The 15,498-nt window shown below is 45.0% G+C and overlaps 1 protein-coding gene across 1 annotated transcript in view; it reads right to left on the minus strand.

Moving 5' to 3' along the window:
- KIAA1549L (KIAA1549 like) overlaps positions 1-15,498 on the minus strand; it is a 281,195-nt gene that overhangs the window by 88,762 nt on the left and 176,935 nt on the right. Inside the window, exons 10-11 of the mRNA XM_089914969.1 lie at positions 11,721-11,892; positions 1,227-1,390 (exon numbers count right to left, since the gene is read on the minus strand). Coding sequence (XP_089771095.1) covers positions 1,227-1,390; positions 11,721-11,892 — 336 coding nt within the window. The remainder of the gene's footprint in view (positions 1-1,226; positions 1,391-11,720; positions 11,893-15,498) is intronic.

Below are 15,498 nucleotides of genomic sequence, written 5' to 3' on the forward strand. Positions count from 1 at the left end.
CGTCATGCATCCCAGTGGATGTGAAATTCCACTCGCTGTTTCATTCCTGCACAGGTAGACCAAGCTCAGACGTTCAGGGCTGGAAGAGGATCCTACCCACCAAATCTCAGAGCTCAGGAAGGGATATAAAGTAGACACAGCCCAAAGACTCAGATATGGGCCTGAGTACCTCCCCCACTGCTGTGGAGTAAGTCCCACAGTCTCTTTCCTTTGGGTTTCTCTGCAGTAAAATGAAAATCATAAATGCTGCCCTGACTATAACCTACCTCACAGGGCTACTGTGATGAGCAAACAAGGTGACAGACCTAGGATAGCCCAGGATATTGTAAGGCATTATTTAAACACTGGGTATTACAGGTTATTATAGTCCCTTTGGGGACTATTGTGAAGGGAGCTATGTGACTGGAGAATTAGCCTTTGGAATTTCCTCAGTTCATTCCCCTTCCAGTACTGAAGATGGGTGGTACGGCCCTATGGAGGCTGTGGAAAGTGGACGGGGCTCCTGGCCGGTCCTCAGGGGAGCCACTGAACTGGGGGTTGATGGCTGCCCGGCCAAGTATCTGTAGCTCGCCCGTCATGCAGCCTTTGAAGATCAGACACTCCGGCCAGCGGAAGAAGGAAAATTTTGAGGGTCTGATGTGCCCCAAAGGGTATTGAGTTAGGATCCAAGAGACCTGGTTCTACTAACAGTTCTGCTACTTACTAACTGTGCCATTGTGTAGAAGTCACTTCTCTGTAAAAGGGAAGGTGTCAGATCAGATGACCTCTGAGGCCCCTTTCAGGTCTAGCTAGCAACTCGTTTTCTGTGCCTCTGTTTCCTCATCTGTAAAATAATGTTCTTCCTCAAAGGGTTGCTGGCAAGATTAGGGGTTGCTGGTATATGCAAAGCCCTGAGAAGCATTTAAGGCAAAGGGTGAGCGTTAGATGAGCATTAGCTATCGTGTCCTCATTATAAAAATAAAGGTGGCACAAGAATGCAAATATTCTAAAGAATACTGAACTGTACACTTGTAAGTGACTAAGATGGTAAATTTTATGTTACGTATATTTTACCACAATTTTTAAAACATTCAAATAAGTAAATAAAGGGTCTCCTTCAACATGAGGACTCATGAGGATGCTTCTGAAGGTACTTGCAAAGACCTCAAGAGCCATGAGAGAAAAGGCAGGTGGAGCCCCAAGGGGCCAGGGCTCCTGCCCCTCTCCTCACAGCTTCCGTCTCGTACCTTCGCTCTCTGGGGCAGGTTCATCATGGTGTCTGGCTTGAAGTCGTTCTTGTTCTTCCGGCAGAGCACGGCAGTGATGATGATAATGATGACCGTGACCACGGCAATGGGCGCCAGCACCGCGGCGATGATCCACAGGTTGTTGGGCGGGTTCTTCACCACGGCTGCAGGGAAGAGTGGGGGAAGCACATGACAAGGAGCTCGGGGAAGGGGAAAGCAAGCAGGAGAAAAATGCCCTCCAGTCCCAGGTCGTGAGATGGTTTGGGCTCAGAAAGGCTCTTGCCTTGGCAAGCTACTCAAAGTCTCTGAGCCTCAGTGTCCTCATCTGTAAAATGGGGCTATCACGTCGCAAGGCATCAGAGAGGCAAGGTACATGTGGTGCTTTGGTGTGGCCCCTAGTAGGTGCTCAAGAAATGGGAGCCTTCACTGTGATTAAGAGGAGGAAGAGGAAGATGGATTGGTATCAAGTTTCCCCACTGGTAATGTCCGTGAGTCAAAAGAGAAGAAGAGAGAAGCAACCCAAGGATTAGTACAATGGGGCAGTCAGGCGGCAAAGGCCACGGAGAGATGACTCTAAACATTGTAGCTAAGTCACCTGCTGAGTGAGCAACGAATAAAACATACCTGAGTGGACGGATCTGCCCCGCCCCCCCATGGCTGGCTGGGGAGGCATGGAAATGCCTTGTCTAATCAAAACGATCCAGCTGTTCCCAGAGCCAGAGTGAAACAGAGTAACGAAAGTGACTGTCAGTAGGAAGAATGTGTTACTAGAACAGTAGGTGCTTCAAGGAGGGTGGGGCTGGCATTAATTAACTTGCAAAGGGCAACAGGTTGATGGTCATGCTCTACGTCATGATAGGGGTTTGGGTCACACAGGTGTATACACTTGTCAAAACATCAAATGGTATAGTTAAGAGCTGTTCATTTCACTGTATGTTGATTTTATCTAAAACATCACAAATGAATATTGAACTCTAGGCAGTGATATGCATACTGAAGTGTTTTGGGTTGAAGTCTACTGATGTTTGCAACTTACTTTGAAATACATCAAAAAAATATGATGGATTAACAGATGAATGGAAAAATAGATGAACAGAGATGTGATTATTAAAATCTAGTAAAACGCTAATTGTGGAATCGAGGTGGTAGCAACATGGGTGTTCACTGAACAATTCTTTCAACTTTTTAGTAAGCTGGGTTAGGAAAATGTGAGAAAAAGAAAAAGCCTTTGATATGAGATGAATGAGTCCTCCCCCCACGATCCCAGGTGGGGAAGCTTTGGAAACACCTCAGTCCAATCAAAAGGGCTGGAGTAAAGAAAACAGTAACCAAAATAATTGTTTATAGGAATAAAGAGTTATTGGAAGGGAGTGGGGTCTGCAGAAAATCCAGAAAAAGAGAACCAAAGATTTATCCATGCCAGGGGAGGGTACCCCGACCAGCAGACATGGGTAACCTGGCCGGATGGCAGGTCTATCTGGTGGGCAAGATGGCTGCAGCTGGCTGTTTGAGCTTGGTGATACTGTTAATACCACACAAGCTCTCTTCTCTCCCACTCCCTGGATGATCTCATGGACTCAAGGCTTAAAAACCATCTGTGCTGTTGCTGCTCATTTATATCTCTAACCAGGACCACTACTCTGAACTCCAGATTCCTGTATCCACCCATCAACTCAAATCTCCAGTTGGATACTTAAGAAATGTCTCTAATATATCCAGAGCCCAACTCTCAATCCCCCCACCCCCCAACCAAACCTGTTCTTCTTGTGATATTTTCCACTCCAACAGATGGCAACTCCTTCCTTCCAGATGCTCAGACCAATAACTTTGCCGTCAATGTTGACCTGTCTCTTTTACTCTCACTCAGTATCCTACTGAGCAACGAACCTTGTCATCTCCATCTTCAAAATATATGACTTCTTTCTATTGCTATAGTCCAAGCTACCAACATCTCTCACCTGAATTACTGCAATGGGCTCCTCCCTTGTCCCCTATAGTCTATTTGCAAGACAGAAGCTGGAGTGATCCTTTAAAAATTCAGATCACAACATTCTTCTGCTCAAACCCTCCAGAGGCTCCAACCCCACTAAGAGTAAGAGCCAGGGTCCTTATAATTTCTATAAGACCTTAAGTGATCTGCCCGACCAACCATCTAGTTACTTCTCTGCCCTTACAACTCTTCCTTCAACTCACTCTGCTCCAGCCTACCTCCCTCCTACTGTTCCTCAAACATGCAGGACATGCTCCTGCCTCAGGGCCTTTGCACCAGCTTATTCTTCTACTACCTAGAACGCTCTTCACCTACATACCCACGTGGCTCCCTCCCTCCCTCCATCAGGGCTCTGAACAAGTGTTACCATATCTGTGAGGCCTTCCCTGTACTCTCTATAAAATATCAATAACAATCCCTGCCCTTAGCACTCTCCATCCCCCTCTTCCTACTTAATTTTTCTCTAAATCAGTGCTTCTCAAACTTTAATGTGCATGCCCATCACCTGGGAATCTTGCTCAAATGTGGATTCTGATTCTGTGGGTTGGGATGGGTCCCCCTGTAATACGTTCTTTGGGACACAAGTCCACTATCTTCTCAGTCTACTGGCTTTCCAAATAAAGTCACTATTCCTGGCCCCAACAACTCGTCTCTCGATTTATCAGCCTGTCGTGTGGTGAGCAGTACAAGCTTGGACTCGGTAACATGCCTAATAAGCTCCCCGGGGGTACCCATGCAGCAGGCCCCCAGGCCACACTTGGAGTGGTGAGGCTCTAAAGTACGTATCACCATCTGCCATGATACATATATATTTGCTCACCATCTGTCACCCCCTGCCTCTCCATTAGAAGGTACACCCTAAGAGAGCAGGGAGGTTTTTTGTCCCTTGTTTGCTGCATTCCCCAGGGCCTAGAACAGTGCCTTGCACATAGTAGGTGCTCAATTAAAGGTTGAATGAATGTGTAACTGAACTACCATTATTCCTTTTGCAATTTGGCTCCCCATACAGATTTCCACAAAGGATAGAGTAACAGCCAGTTAAAGAAATCCCCTCTCCTTGGTCGTTCTAATCCATATTTTAAACTAAATACTTTCGATCTGGTTTATATATCAATCTCTTATAAGTCTGGTTAGCGTAACTTGGTCCTCCTGATCCTGCTTCATTCTGGGGGCTACTAGACCCACAAAGCTGAGGACTGGACTCTGGAATACAAAGGCCCCACCAGTAAGTGCCACATGGTGAGGGCCTGCCTGAGGAGCCAGCTGATCTTTCTCTGACTTCCACCAGCCCCTAACTTGAACTGGCACCTCATTAGCCAAGATCCACCTCTCGTCAGGCAGCAACTGCCTCGGGAGTACTATTAGTACAAAAGAACTTCTTTTCCACGGTTTTTGTCAGTCAGTGATTAATCACATTATTAACTTCCAAAAACAGCTCATTAGATAATGTGCTCCTGTTGACATTAAACATGTAATTGCTGCTGCTTTTAGTAATTCAGTATTTATATGTGAGTTTTAGGCCATTAACATTTTTTAAAGCTCCGTGCTTCTGTGAAAAATATCAGTATGCCTCTTTTCGGCTCTGTTGTTCTATCCTGATGGAGAAAAATGTATAGTGGATCAGAACATGATCTCCTAAATATAGTTATATATGTATATAAGTTTTTTCGTTAGCAAGAATGAAATATTTACATGTGTTCTGCTTTTACTCAGCTTTATTGTTTTGATGGAGGTGTGCCTTCTTGATGCAGTATGGAAAATCCTTTCACCTCTATATAAATGGGGAGAGAACAAATTTATGCTATGTACATTAATAAATTCATTGAACAGTCAAAGCGATAGTAAAGTTAGGTCAGCTGAAGTCATCCAAACCCAGTATATTCATTGGCATAATGATCTAAAACTACAAAGTCATGTACAGAGGTGAAAAGGAACAAATGGTTATTTAACTTACAAGAATGTCAGAGGAAGGATAGGAAAATGAGACAACACATTCTTGAGCTTCTACCGTGTGTTAGGCATTGGGATACACTCTTTGTCAAGATTCTTATACCCATTTTTCAGATGAAGAAACTGAGCCCCGGGGAGGTTAGATATTTTTTTTACCAAAAAATTCATTTCTCTGAAATATACAATTTAAGTCAGTTCTGAGTTATCACACATGAATGGAAGTTTGTGCATGTGTGCATGTGCATGCACACACACACACACACACACACACACACACACACTATCTGTCAGAGGGAATGAAGTCAAAGGGTCCACATAACCTAAACTCAGAATAATTATTCTCATGTGGAGCAAATGTTTAAAGGAGAAGGAATCCATTCGAAAAAGCTCCCAGCTCGTTTCTGTGGCTGTCAAAACATCAGAGTTCATGACTGCTGTGAGTGGACACAGGGGAGGGTCCAGCAGCTGGTGAGAGCCCAGGCCCATCCTGCCCCTGCCCACACACTCCCGTGGCTCTCACCCCACCTGGGTGCAGCCCATGGGGCTCCACCAATCGTGGCCCCTAGTCTGCACCTCTGACCTCATCGCTGCTGCTCTCCTCCATCGGGACCTCCTCGCTGGCTCTCAAACCCTCCCCCCTCTGCCTGGAATCTTGTCCCAGGTATCCTCAGGTGGTCACTCAAAGGTTACTTCCTCAATATCTTCTTCTCGACACCCCAACAATTTAAAATCACAACCATTATCTCCTCGGCATCCCCTAGCCCCTTCTGTGCTTAATTTTTCTCCATGGCACTTATTAGCATCTAACATATTATTCAGTTATTTTGTCTGTTTAACCTGCCCGCTCAGGAATGTAAGGTCCATGAGGGCAGAGGTTTTGCCTGCTTTACTCACGGCTGTATCTCCAGTGCCTAGAACAGTGCCAGACACGTAACAGGTGCTCAAAAAATATTTGTTGAAGGAATGAATGAGAGTTCCCTTCACCAAAGGGTCAGTCTATAGCTTTCTTTAAGTGATATTTTTTTGGAGATAAATTTCTGATGGCCGTGTAAGGTAAACCAATTCCCGCCCTGGACTGCTTCTGCATGGGGAGAATTTTCCCTACTCCATCAGCTGGATAACCTCTCTGAGGGGCCTCTCACTCCAGATCCTGCAAAGGGAGTGGAAGAAAACCTCCATCGGGAATGCAGTTGCTTCTTTAGAAGTCATTGCTGCCCCATTACCCAGAGATGACATGGGTAGAGTGGGCGTCATATATTCCACTGTAGGGCACTGCACATCGGCCCTAGACCTAGCGATTTAGAAGACACTGGAACACACAGAACGCTACACCCTACCTTCAGAGGGACAAGGTGTCTGTTCAACACCATGACTCTCTATTCAAAGTGCTGACCTCAGATTCACATCTCAGGCTGATTTCAAAGCTCTTAGGAGAAAATGAGATTTAAAACCTCTCTGTTTCTCCTCTTCCTCACTGGCCTTAGTGTCCTCCTCATCTGATCCTGGGATGGAGGCATTTCCCAGGGTCTGTCATCTAGCTATGCTCCCTCCAGGACTCGAATTTTCCCCAGGATTTAAATTCTACCCTGTATCTACAACATTCTCAAAATCCATAGTGTTAACTTAGGCCTCTCTCCTGGGATCCAGGCTTGGATTTCCAACAACTTTCCTAACCTCAGCCCTCAACACCCCCATGACACCCCTTAATAGCTCATCACTTAGACTCCACATGGTCCAAACTGAGTAAATCACCTTCTCCCTCCTGAAAGTGCTTCTCCACTCTAACCCCCTCTCTAATTTCATTAAAAGCACCCTATTCTCTGAATTATACAGGCTCTTAACCTTCAAATCTCCCTTCCCTCTTCATTGCCTCTCCTCGAGTCCTTCTACCTTATGGATAAATGAGACACTCGGCTACCATTTACTACGTGCCTAATAGACACGTAGTAGATGGTACTAAACCCTCTACATGCAATAATTATCTTATTTAATCCCCCCAGTAGCTCTACCAGGTCAGTGTTTTTGATATCACCATTTTACGTATGAGGAAAATGTAGGTCAGAGGGTCATTCATTTGCCTTCGGTCTTATTACAAAGGCTCTGCTCTCAACTGCTCTGCTATGGTGTCTTCCAACCACATGCCTCACTCAGGGCCTGGCAGAGGCATTTAGCAAAAGTGGGTTCTTTGCCTTCACAAGGATCGAGCCAGGCAGTAGCTGGGGCTGGATATTCAAAAAGGAATGAGATGTGGTACCTGCTTTTAAAGAGCTCATGAGGGAGAAAAGCGAGAAAACAACTCATTTGCCCAGTGTGATAAGGGCAATGGAGGCCCCTGGAACTAGGGAAACTTCGGGGAGGGGTCATGCTTCAGGGGTCAGGGAAGGCTTCAGAGGCATAGGGAGTGTGAAGAATGAATCCTCCCATGTGGCTGAAGCATTAGGTCTGAAGGAGAGAAGAGTAGCTGTACGGCTGGGAAAGAAGCCTGGAGACCAGGTTGTCAAGGGCCCTGAACATTTGCTGAGCACCTGTTGTGAAAGGCTTCAAAGACCCACTTTAAGAAGATTGGATTTTATTCTATGAACAGCAGAGAGCCACCAAATATTTTTTAAATGGAGTAGATGTAAGGCCAGAACCTGTGTTTATTATAATGACTCTAATTACAGTGTGGATGGTACATTAGTGGCAAAGAGGCTGAGGCTGAGTCATTTGGGAAGCACCTGCAAAGTCCAAGAGGAGATAATGATGAAATGGAGAAGAGGAAACAGTTTGTGAGTTACTCTAGGAGGGAACCGAGAGAGCCAGGTGGATTTGAAGGAAACAAAGAAGTAAGGTTGAGGGTTAGCAGCTCCGGAGCCAGGCGGAACAGAGTTTGAATCCTGGCTCTCCGAGCCAGAGTCAAACCTCTAAGGTCACCCCTAGATGACCTCTCGACTCTCATTTCCACAAGGCTCCATGCACCTTCTAATTCGATGTGATTGCTCTCTCCTGTCCATGCTCTCAGACACTGTTCCCATCCATCTCCATCAGCAAAGTCCCCTTACCTCTCCCCCTGACACTCCATTCACCTCTTGCTCTAAATAAGGCCAGCTCTCCCATTTCTGCCCCCTCCCAAGTACCACAAGGCCTAGAGTAGATGTGAGGAGGTCAAGGAACTGACCTCAAAGTAGAGGATGGGTTGGGACAGGAGAAGCGATGCAGAGGAAGAGACAATGAACCAGGATGATGGGGGCCAGCTTGGGTTCTAGAGGTGGCTACAGTGAGGAAGGGGCAGTTCAAAGCATCTAGAATTTTGAAAGAATAGAAGAAATGGTCTGAACATAGCAATGAGGACCCAGGAGGAGGGGAGCCTTGCCAATCTTCCGGTTTTTCTCTCATCAGTTTCCTGATGCTCAGTGTGTACTACCGCACCCTTGCTCAAATGCCCCCCCCATAACCTCAACCTCAGCTGCCAACCTCATTATGCCCCAAGAGGGCAGAAACAACCACAGAAACATCCTCAGGCTTCCATTACCAAATGTACCCCCTGACCGACACCCACACCCCTGTACTCTGCCTTCCTTCCTGGTGCAAAAGATTGAGCCGTCCCTGCTCCTCGCTGAGTCTGAACCCTCCACCTGTGCCACCCCCTCGAGCACATATGGACTTCACCCCTGCAGTGTTCGTCTCTCTTCTGCATCGTCAATTTCTCCCTTGCTATTAGTCACCCATAATATTCAAACGTACCCCAATATCTCCCATATGCCCCTCCAGCAACTGTCCCATTAATCTTCTCCCTTTGCTGTCACTGCTTCCCCACCTCCACCGTCTCCTGGGTCCACTCCAGCCAAGCTGTCTCCACCACCTCTTCCTGGAAACCCCTCCTGCCAAGGTCACCACCAAGCTTCAGTTTACCAAATTCACTTCATCTCCATCCTTCCAGAACAGAAGATGACGCAGCAGCTCCCTCCCTCCCAGGACATTCACTTTCTTCACTTATTTCTAGACACCACCTCCTCCATTTCCCCAGATGCTCCTTCCCAGGGTCCTTTGCTGGCTCCAGTTCTTCCCTCATGTGGATGCCCTGGGCCTGATTTTTACCCTCTTCTCTTTAGTTCTAAATCAAGGCAAATCTGGTTAATCTAACCTACTCCCTTAGCTCTAAATGTCACCTGTGTGGATGACTGCCGAGTTCCTATCTCCTGAGCTCTCCCTGAATGTGTAAGCTCACATGTCCAAAAGCAAACTTTCAACTCCATCTCCCCCACCGCCACTGCAGCCCCACTAAACCTCCTCCTCTCCTCTCTGCATCTCAACAAATGACACCACAACCAGTGCTCAAGCAAACACCTGGGAGTCACCCTTGAGTCCTCCAGCCCTCACCTCCTCCTGCCACACACACAATCCATTACCTTGCCCCAACAGCTCTGTCTCCAAAAATATCCCGAATCCAACCACTTCTCTGAGTCTCCACCTCGGACACCTTCCCCTCTCACCTGGGCACCTACATGGTTTTCACTCCAGTCCTCTACAATTCATTCTCTACCTGGAGAGGCGGAGAAAGAGCTGAGAATGGAGCCCTGGGGAACCCGCTTAAAGAAGATGCAGTAAAACTGATGAAGCTAGTAGCTGACCTGACCAGAGATGGGACAGAGCCCACAGGGAGGGAAGGAGAGAGGTGCAAAGGAAGAGCATCTTGGTTAAAAAGTCATTTCAAAGACAAGATTGTAGAGGGAGACCATCATTTCCAGGCAAAGGTGTGTCTGTGAGGATGTGCTGGCCGAGCAGAAGTGAGGGCCGTAACCACATGTGGGCTGGACCATCCCTGTGGAAGCCACACCTACCCCAGACGAAGGCAGGAGACGAGGAGGAGAGGGGAGAGGAAAACCATGAGCCAGGCGTCAGGTTCCTAAGGAACACGGACACCAACTAGGAGATCAACGGGAGATGACCTTCCAGGCCCTGTATGCTCAGTGTGCTGTCGAATCTAATATTTCTACCACACAATCTCTCATCTTCATCAACCCCCTCTCCCCTTGCTGTCTTCACAGCCCTCTTCTGGGGCCCCAATGCCTGGGCCACCAGAGAGCCTCATTAGTCCTGCCCCCTCTCATCCTGGACACTGCCGACAGATTAACCTCCCTAGATAATGGGTACTTCCAGTGATACTACTGCCCTGCTCAGAAATGTCCAACAGCTCCCCACAGCCAATCACATCATGTACAATCTCCTTCCCCTGCCATCCAACGCCTGAGTCTCCTAAGCAATGCTCGTTTCTAATCCCATCACCTCCTCCTCATGCTTCTGCACTCCAGGCAACTGGAACTCCTTTTATTCAAGCACCCTTGGTACTTTTCACCTCCCTTCTATTGCTTCTGCTGCTCCCTCTTTCTGGACAGTACATCCTCCTCTCCCTCTGCTGAAACTGTAGCATGCAATACAGTTAAGAACACACTTTTGAAGTCAAACAGATCCAGATTCATATCTTGGCAACTCAAGTCCTACTTCTGTGATGTTGTGCAAGTTAGTTAACTTTTCTGAGCCTAGGTTTCCTCATCTGTAATTTGGAGCTGAATAAAGTTGCCCCAGAGAAATTGAGAAAATCTATGTTAAGCAACAAGCATAGTAGCTGCCAGGGGAGGGTCCTCAAAGAGGCAGCTGTTATGTTTCATATCCTTTCTCTGTTCATCCTTCCTGGATGCTGCTTCAGAGCAATCTGTCCCTCGGTTGAGCCCTGTATCAATCACGTTTTCTCCTCAAAGCATTCCTGCATTCTATGCCTTTATATCTGCATTAACGCCTTCTCTGCTCCTTAAAGGCAGTGACTGGGACTTGCCCACTTCTATATGTCCTCCAGCACTGAACACACAGTTCATGCAGGACTCTACAAAGCTTATTGAATGAAATTACCTTTAATTCCCCAGCAGACAAATACCAGCTCAGCTGTGGTGATTTTTCTAACTGTTCACAAGATTATACTGAGGAGGAAGAGAGGATAGGACCTGGGGAAAAGCAGTATTATCATCATCCTAGTAGCCAAAACATATCCCTGACCCAAAACCTATTGCTTCAAACAACACAGGAAACAACTGGTTGATTTGAGAACCTTCTAGAACAGAAGTATGTTTAGCTCTGGGTCTAATAACATCCAAGTGATTCAGGAAACATTTACTGGTATTAAAAATAACGAATGATGGCACTTCCCTGGTGGCGCAGTGGTTAAGAATCTGCCTGCCAGTGCAGGGGACACAGGTTCAAGCCCTGGTCCGGGAAGATCCTACATGCCACAGAGCAACTAAGCCCATGTGCCACAACACAGCCTGAACTCTAGAGCCTGCGAGCCACAACTACTGAGCCCATGTGCCACAACCACTGAAGCCCGCGCACCTACAGCCCGTGCTCCACAACAAGAGAAGTCACCACCATGAGAAGCCCGCGCACCGCAACGAAGAGTAGCCCCCACACGCCACAACTAGAGAAAGCCCGCACGCAGCAACGAAGACCCAACACAGCCAAAAATAAATAAATAAATTTATTAAAAATTTAAAAATGAATGAATGGAAAGGTTATCCCCTTACGGTCAGCTTGCAGAAGGACAACGTGATGCAGGGTCAAGGCCATCCTTTGGGAGTCAATGGTGCTCAGGATCTTGGCAGCTGCAGTCCCCAGCAAAGGCTTCCCATTGTACAGGGTGTAGTAAGTCAGCTCCGCGGGGTCCTTGGGTCCTGGCACCCGCTGCATCTTTACCATCTTTCAGAAAAAGACAGGCCATGTTTACAGGGCATCTTGCATCAACTCTGCAATCACCTGGGCAATCAGCAGGCTGTCTCCCGACTGCGAAGCCTTCCATGGCTAAGTGGACCCATGATGTATATTTTAGACATCACCCTTCTCATACCTCCCTATCACCAACGTCTCAAGAAACCCTGCTATGGCCGGAGGAGGGAGGCAGCGAGGAGCAAAGGGTTTTGAAAATATAAACATCTGGAAAGAACAGTTTCAGGCTGGAGAAGGAAACGTTGAAATGGTGATGTCTTCCAGCCTCCAGAGAACTCTGGCCTCATTTGAAAGTAGGCCTCCACATTAATTCAGGGCATGTTAGGTTATTCTCAAACAAGATTTCTAATTTCAAATTCCTGCAGTTGCCAGAGAGGAAAAAAAAAATGAACTTATACATCTGCAATTCAAAAGAACTCTGACAAAAGCAGTACTTGGAGACTCAAAGCTCTTTTTCTAAAATACCCTTTGTTGCTTTTTCTCACTGTACAAGTCACACATCGTCACTACAGAAAAATCTGAAAATACAAAAAAGCATTGAGAAATGAAATAAAATAAAAACAATCTGGAATCCTTCCACCACAAGCTAATTACTATTACAATTTTGGAGTATTTGCTTCTATTCTTTGTTTTTTCCACACAGGCCTTTTATTTATCATTTTACAAAATTATTTATCATACTCTCTATATAGTATTATATATTGCCAGTTTTACTTGCATCCATAATGGGCTTAAACATAACAAAAGCATAAATGTTAACTTCTACACGGCATTCCAAGGCATGCCTCATAAACTTAGCCAATCCTTTATTGTTGAACACTTAAATTGTTACTCATTTTTCAGCATTGTAACTAACAATTGATAATCATTAGAAATACAGAAAACATAAATTTAAAACCTACATAATGTTCTACTGTATGCATGTCTCTTAAACCTAACTAACCCTTCATTTTTAAACATTTAGGTTGTTTTCAAATTTTTACTAGTGTAATTAACCATCGACAAACATTATTGGCATAATATAGTATTTTCCGAAGTGTACATTACAGATTACGAGTTTCACAGGATATTAAAAGATGTTACAAAAATATTTATAGCAGCATTGTTCATATCATAGCAAAAAAATCTGAAAATTCAGAATTCACTAACAGTAGGATGGATACGTGAGTTATGGTACAGTCACACAATGCAATATTATAGAGTCATGTAAATGAACTATGGCTCTTTGTATCAATATGGGTGAATATAAAAGCCTGATATGGAGCAAAAGAAACAAATTACAGAATACAAAATGCAAAACCGAATGATGTACTACTTAAGGATACACATGAGGATGGTAAAATCTATACAGAAAACACAGGTGTGATTTAATACAAAATTCAGAAGCACAGTCAACTCTGACGGGAAGGAAGTGAGTATGTATAATCAGAAAAGACACAGAAAAGGCTTCTGGGATAAGGTAACAGTAATGTTCTTACTCTTTGGGTTGTGGGTTCTTTTTTACTAGTGTTCTTTAAACTCTACATATTTTTATGCTCCTATGTATGTATGCTATAAATAATAATTAAAATAAATATTACTACAACCCAATAAAAAATGGGTTTTAAAAAAGTCTGACCAGACACTTCACAAAGGAAGATATCTGAATGGCCAATAAGCGTATTTTTTAAATGCTCAATGAGGAAATTCAATTTAAAACCACAAGTCGGGCTTCCCTGGTGGCGCAGTGGTTGAGAGTCCGCCTGCCGATGCAGGGGGTGCGGGTTCATGCCCCAGTCCGGGAAGATCCCACATGCCGCGGAGCGGCTGGGCCCGTGAGCCATGGCCGCTGGGCCTGCGCGTCCAGAGCCTGTGCTCCGCAACGGGAGAGGCCACAACAGCGAGAGGCCCGCGTACCGCAAAAAAAAAAAAAAACGAACACAAGTCATCAATATCAACCACCAGAGTGGCTAAAATAAGAAGGGCTGACAACACCGTGTTGATGAGGAGGTGGGGTAACTCCACATCTGGTTGGTGGGAGTGGGAACGTCAAACTGTACACTTTGGGAAAAGGTCTGGCAGTCTCTCCTAGAACTCACATAGACCAACTCTATGACCCAGGAATTCCACTCCTACATACCCAAGAGAAATGAAAGCACATGGCCATGGAAAGACCTGCAGAAGAGGTTCATAGAAGCTTTGTTTATAATAGCTAAAAATTGGGAAAAGCGCAGGTGTCCATCAACAGAAGCATGGATAAACAAACGGTAGTATATTTCATACAAGGGAATATTATTCAACAATAAAAAGGAATAAACTACTGAATAAAAGAACAACATGGATGAATCTCAAAAACACTACAGAGTCAAAAAAGCCTTATACAAGAGAGAATATACTGTAGGATTCCACTTATATGAGGTTCTAGAACAGTCCAAACTGATCTACGGTATGGAAATGATATGTTATCAAATATAAAACAGTAACATAATACACTGTTAATTGTAGAACCTAGACGGTGAGTAAATGGGTGCTTACGTCATAATTTTTTCAACTTTTCTGTGAGTTTGAAAATGCTTATAATAAAATGTTGGGGAAATGTAGATATTATTATAAACAAGGGTCTTATTGGCATTTAAATGTAGAACCAGTATATTGAAGAAAGTCAAGGAGATTTCTTTACTTGCAGGTTTTTTTAGAGTCTTTGGTATGCCAATATGCCTTTGGAATCTTCAAGAACGTTCTACAGGATGCAGCCTTGTCCAAACTGCTCTGGCCAGAAAGCCCCTTTGCCTCTGGGCACCTTATAGAGTCATTTTCTGGACCCTCTCTGAGAAACACTGCTCTTACCCTTTCATCTTTGTGTTCATCTCTATCTCCTCGAAATGAATTTATAGGAGTAATGTTGTGACCATCTAAAAGATTCTTGTCTAAATTGCTCACCTGCCCTCCAGCAAGGTCATATCCATTTACTGTGTTTGAGGGTGCCCACTTCACTGCATCCTCATCAACACGGGATAGTACCATTTTACTCATCTTGAAAATGGCATCTTGTGGTAGTTAAAACTTGCATTACTTTGATGACAAGAGTTAAATGTTTAAAAATGCTTACTTGTCATATGTATATCTTCTTTGGACTCAATTTCTCAAATACATCCACTAGAGAAATATCCTTAGATTCTAGACATTAAAATCTCCATATTCATGAAGGTGGCTCATCTTGACAAATGATCTGAGCCAAGACGAAGGACTTCTCTGGGTGAAGGATGATGTAAGCTGTGTAGAGTGAACTTTATTTGGGAAACTTGGGGGTGTTATTTCTGTCCCCAGTGGGAGAGGAGGTAGGGAGAGCATTAGTATAACCAGGTACAAGGTGAATGAACATTCAAGTATCTAATAACTTTGCTCAATTTCAATTTAATAGCAAATTCTTCTTACCAAATTTCTCCAAGGATGATGTTGTTAGGTGGTCTACAGCCTCGGTAAATTGGGGATTTGCAGAAATAAACCCCTACTTACTTCACTCAGGCTTTCCAGGCAACGAAAGGGACCAAGCACACTGAGTACTCAGAAAAAAAGAGGAAACAGCATCTCACTGGGCTC

Source organism: Delphinapterus leucas, chromosome 7 (assembly GCF_059928025.1).
Source record: "Delphinapterus leucas isolate spDelLeu-1000000601 "Yukka" chromosome 7, BTC_Dleu_Yukka2, whole genome shotgun sequence".
Lineage (NCBI taxonomy): Eukaryota > Metazoa > Chordata > Mammalia > Artiodactyla > Monodontidae > Delphinapterus > Delphinapterus leucas.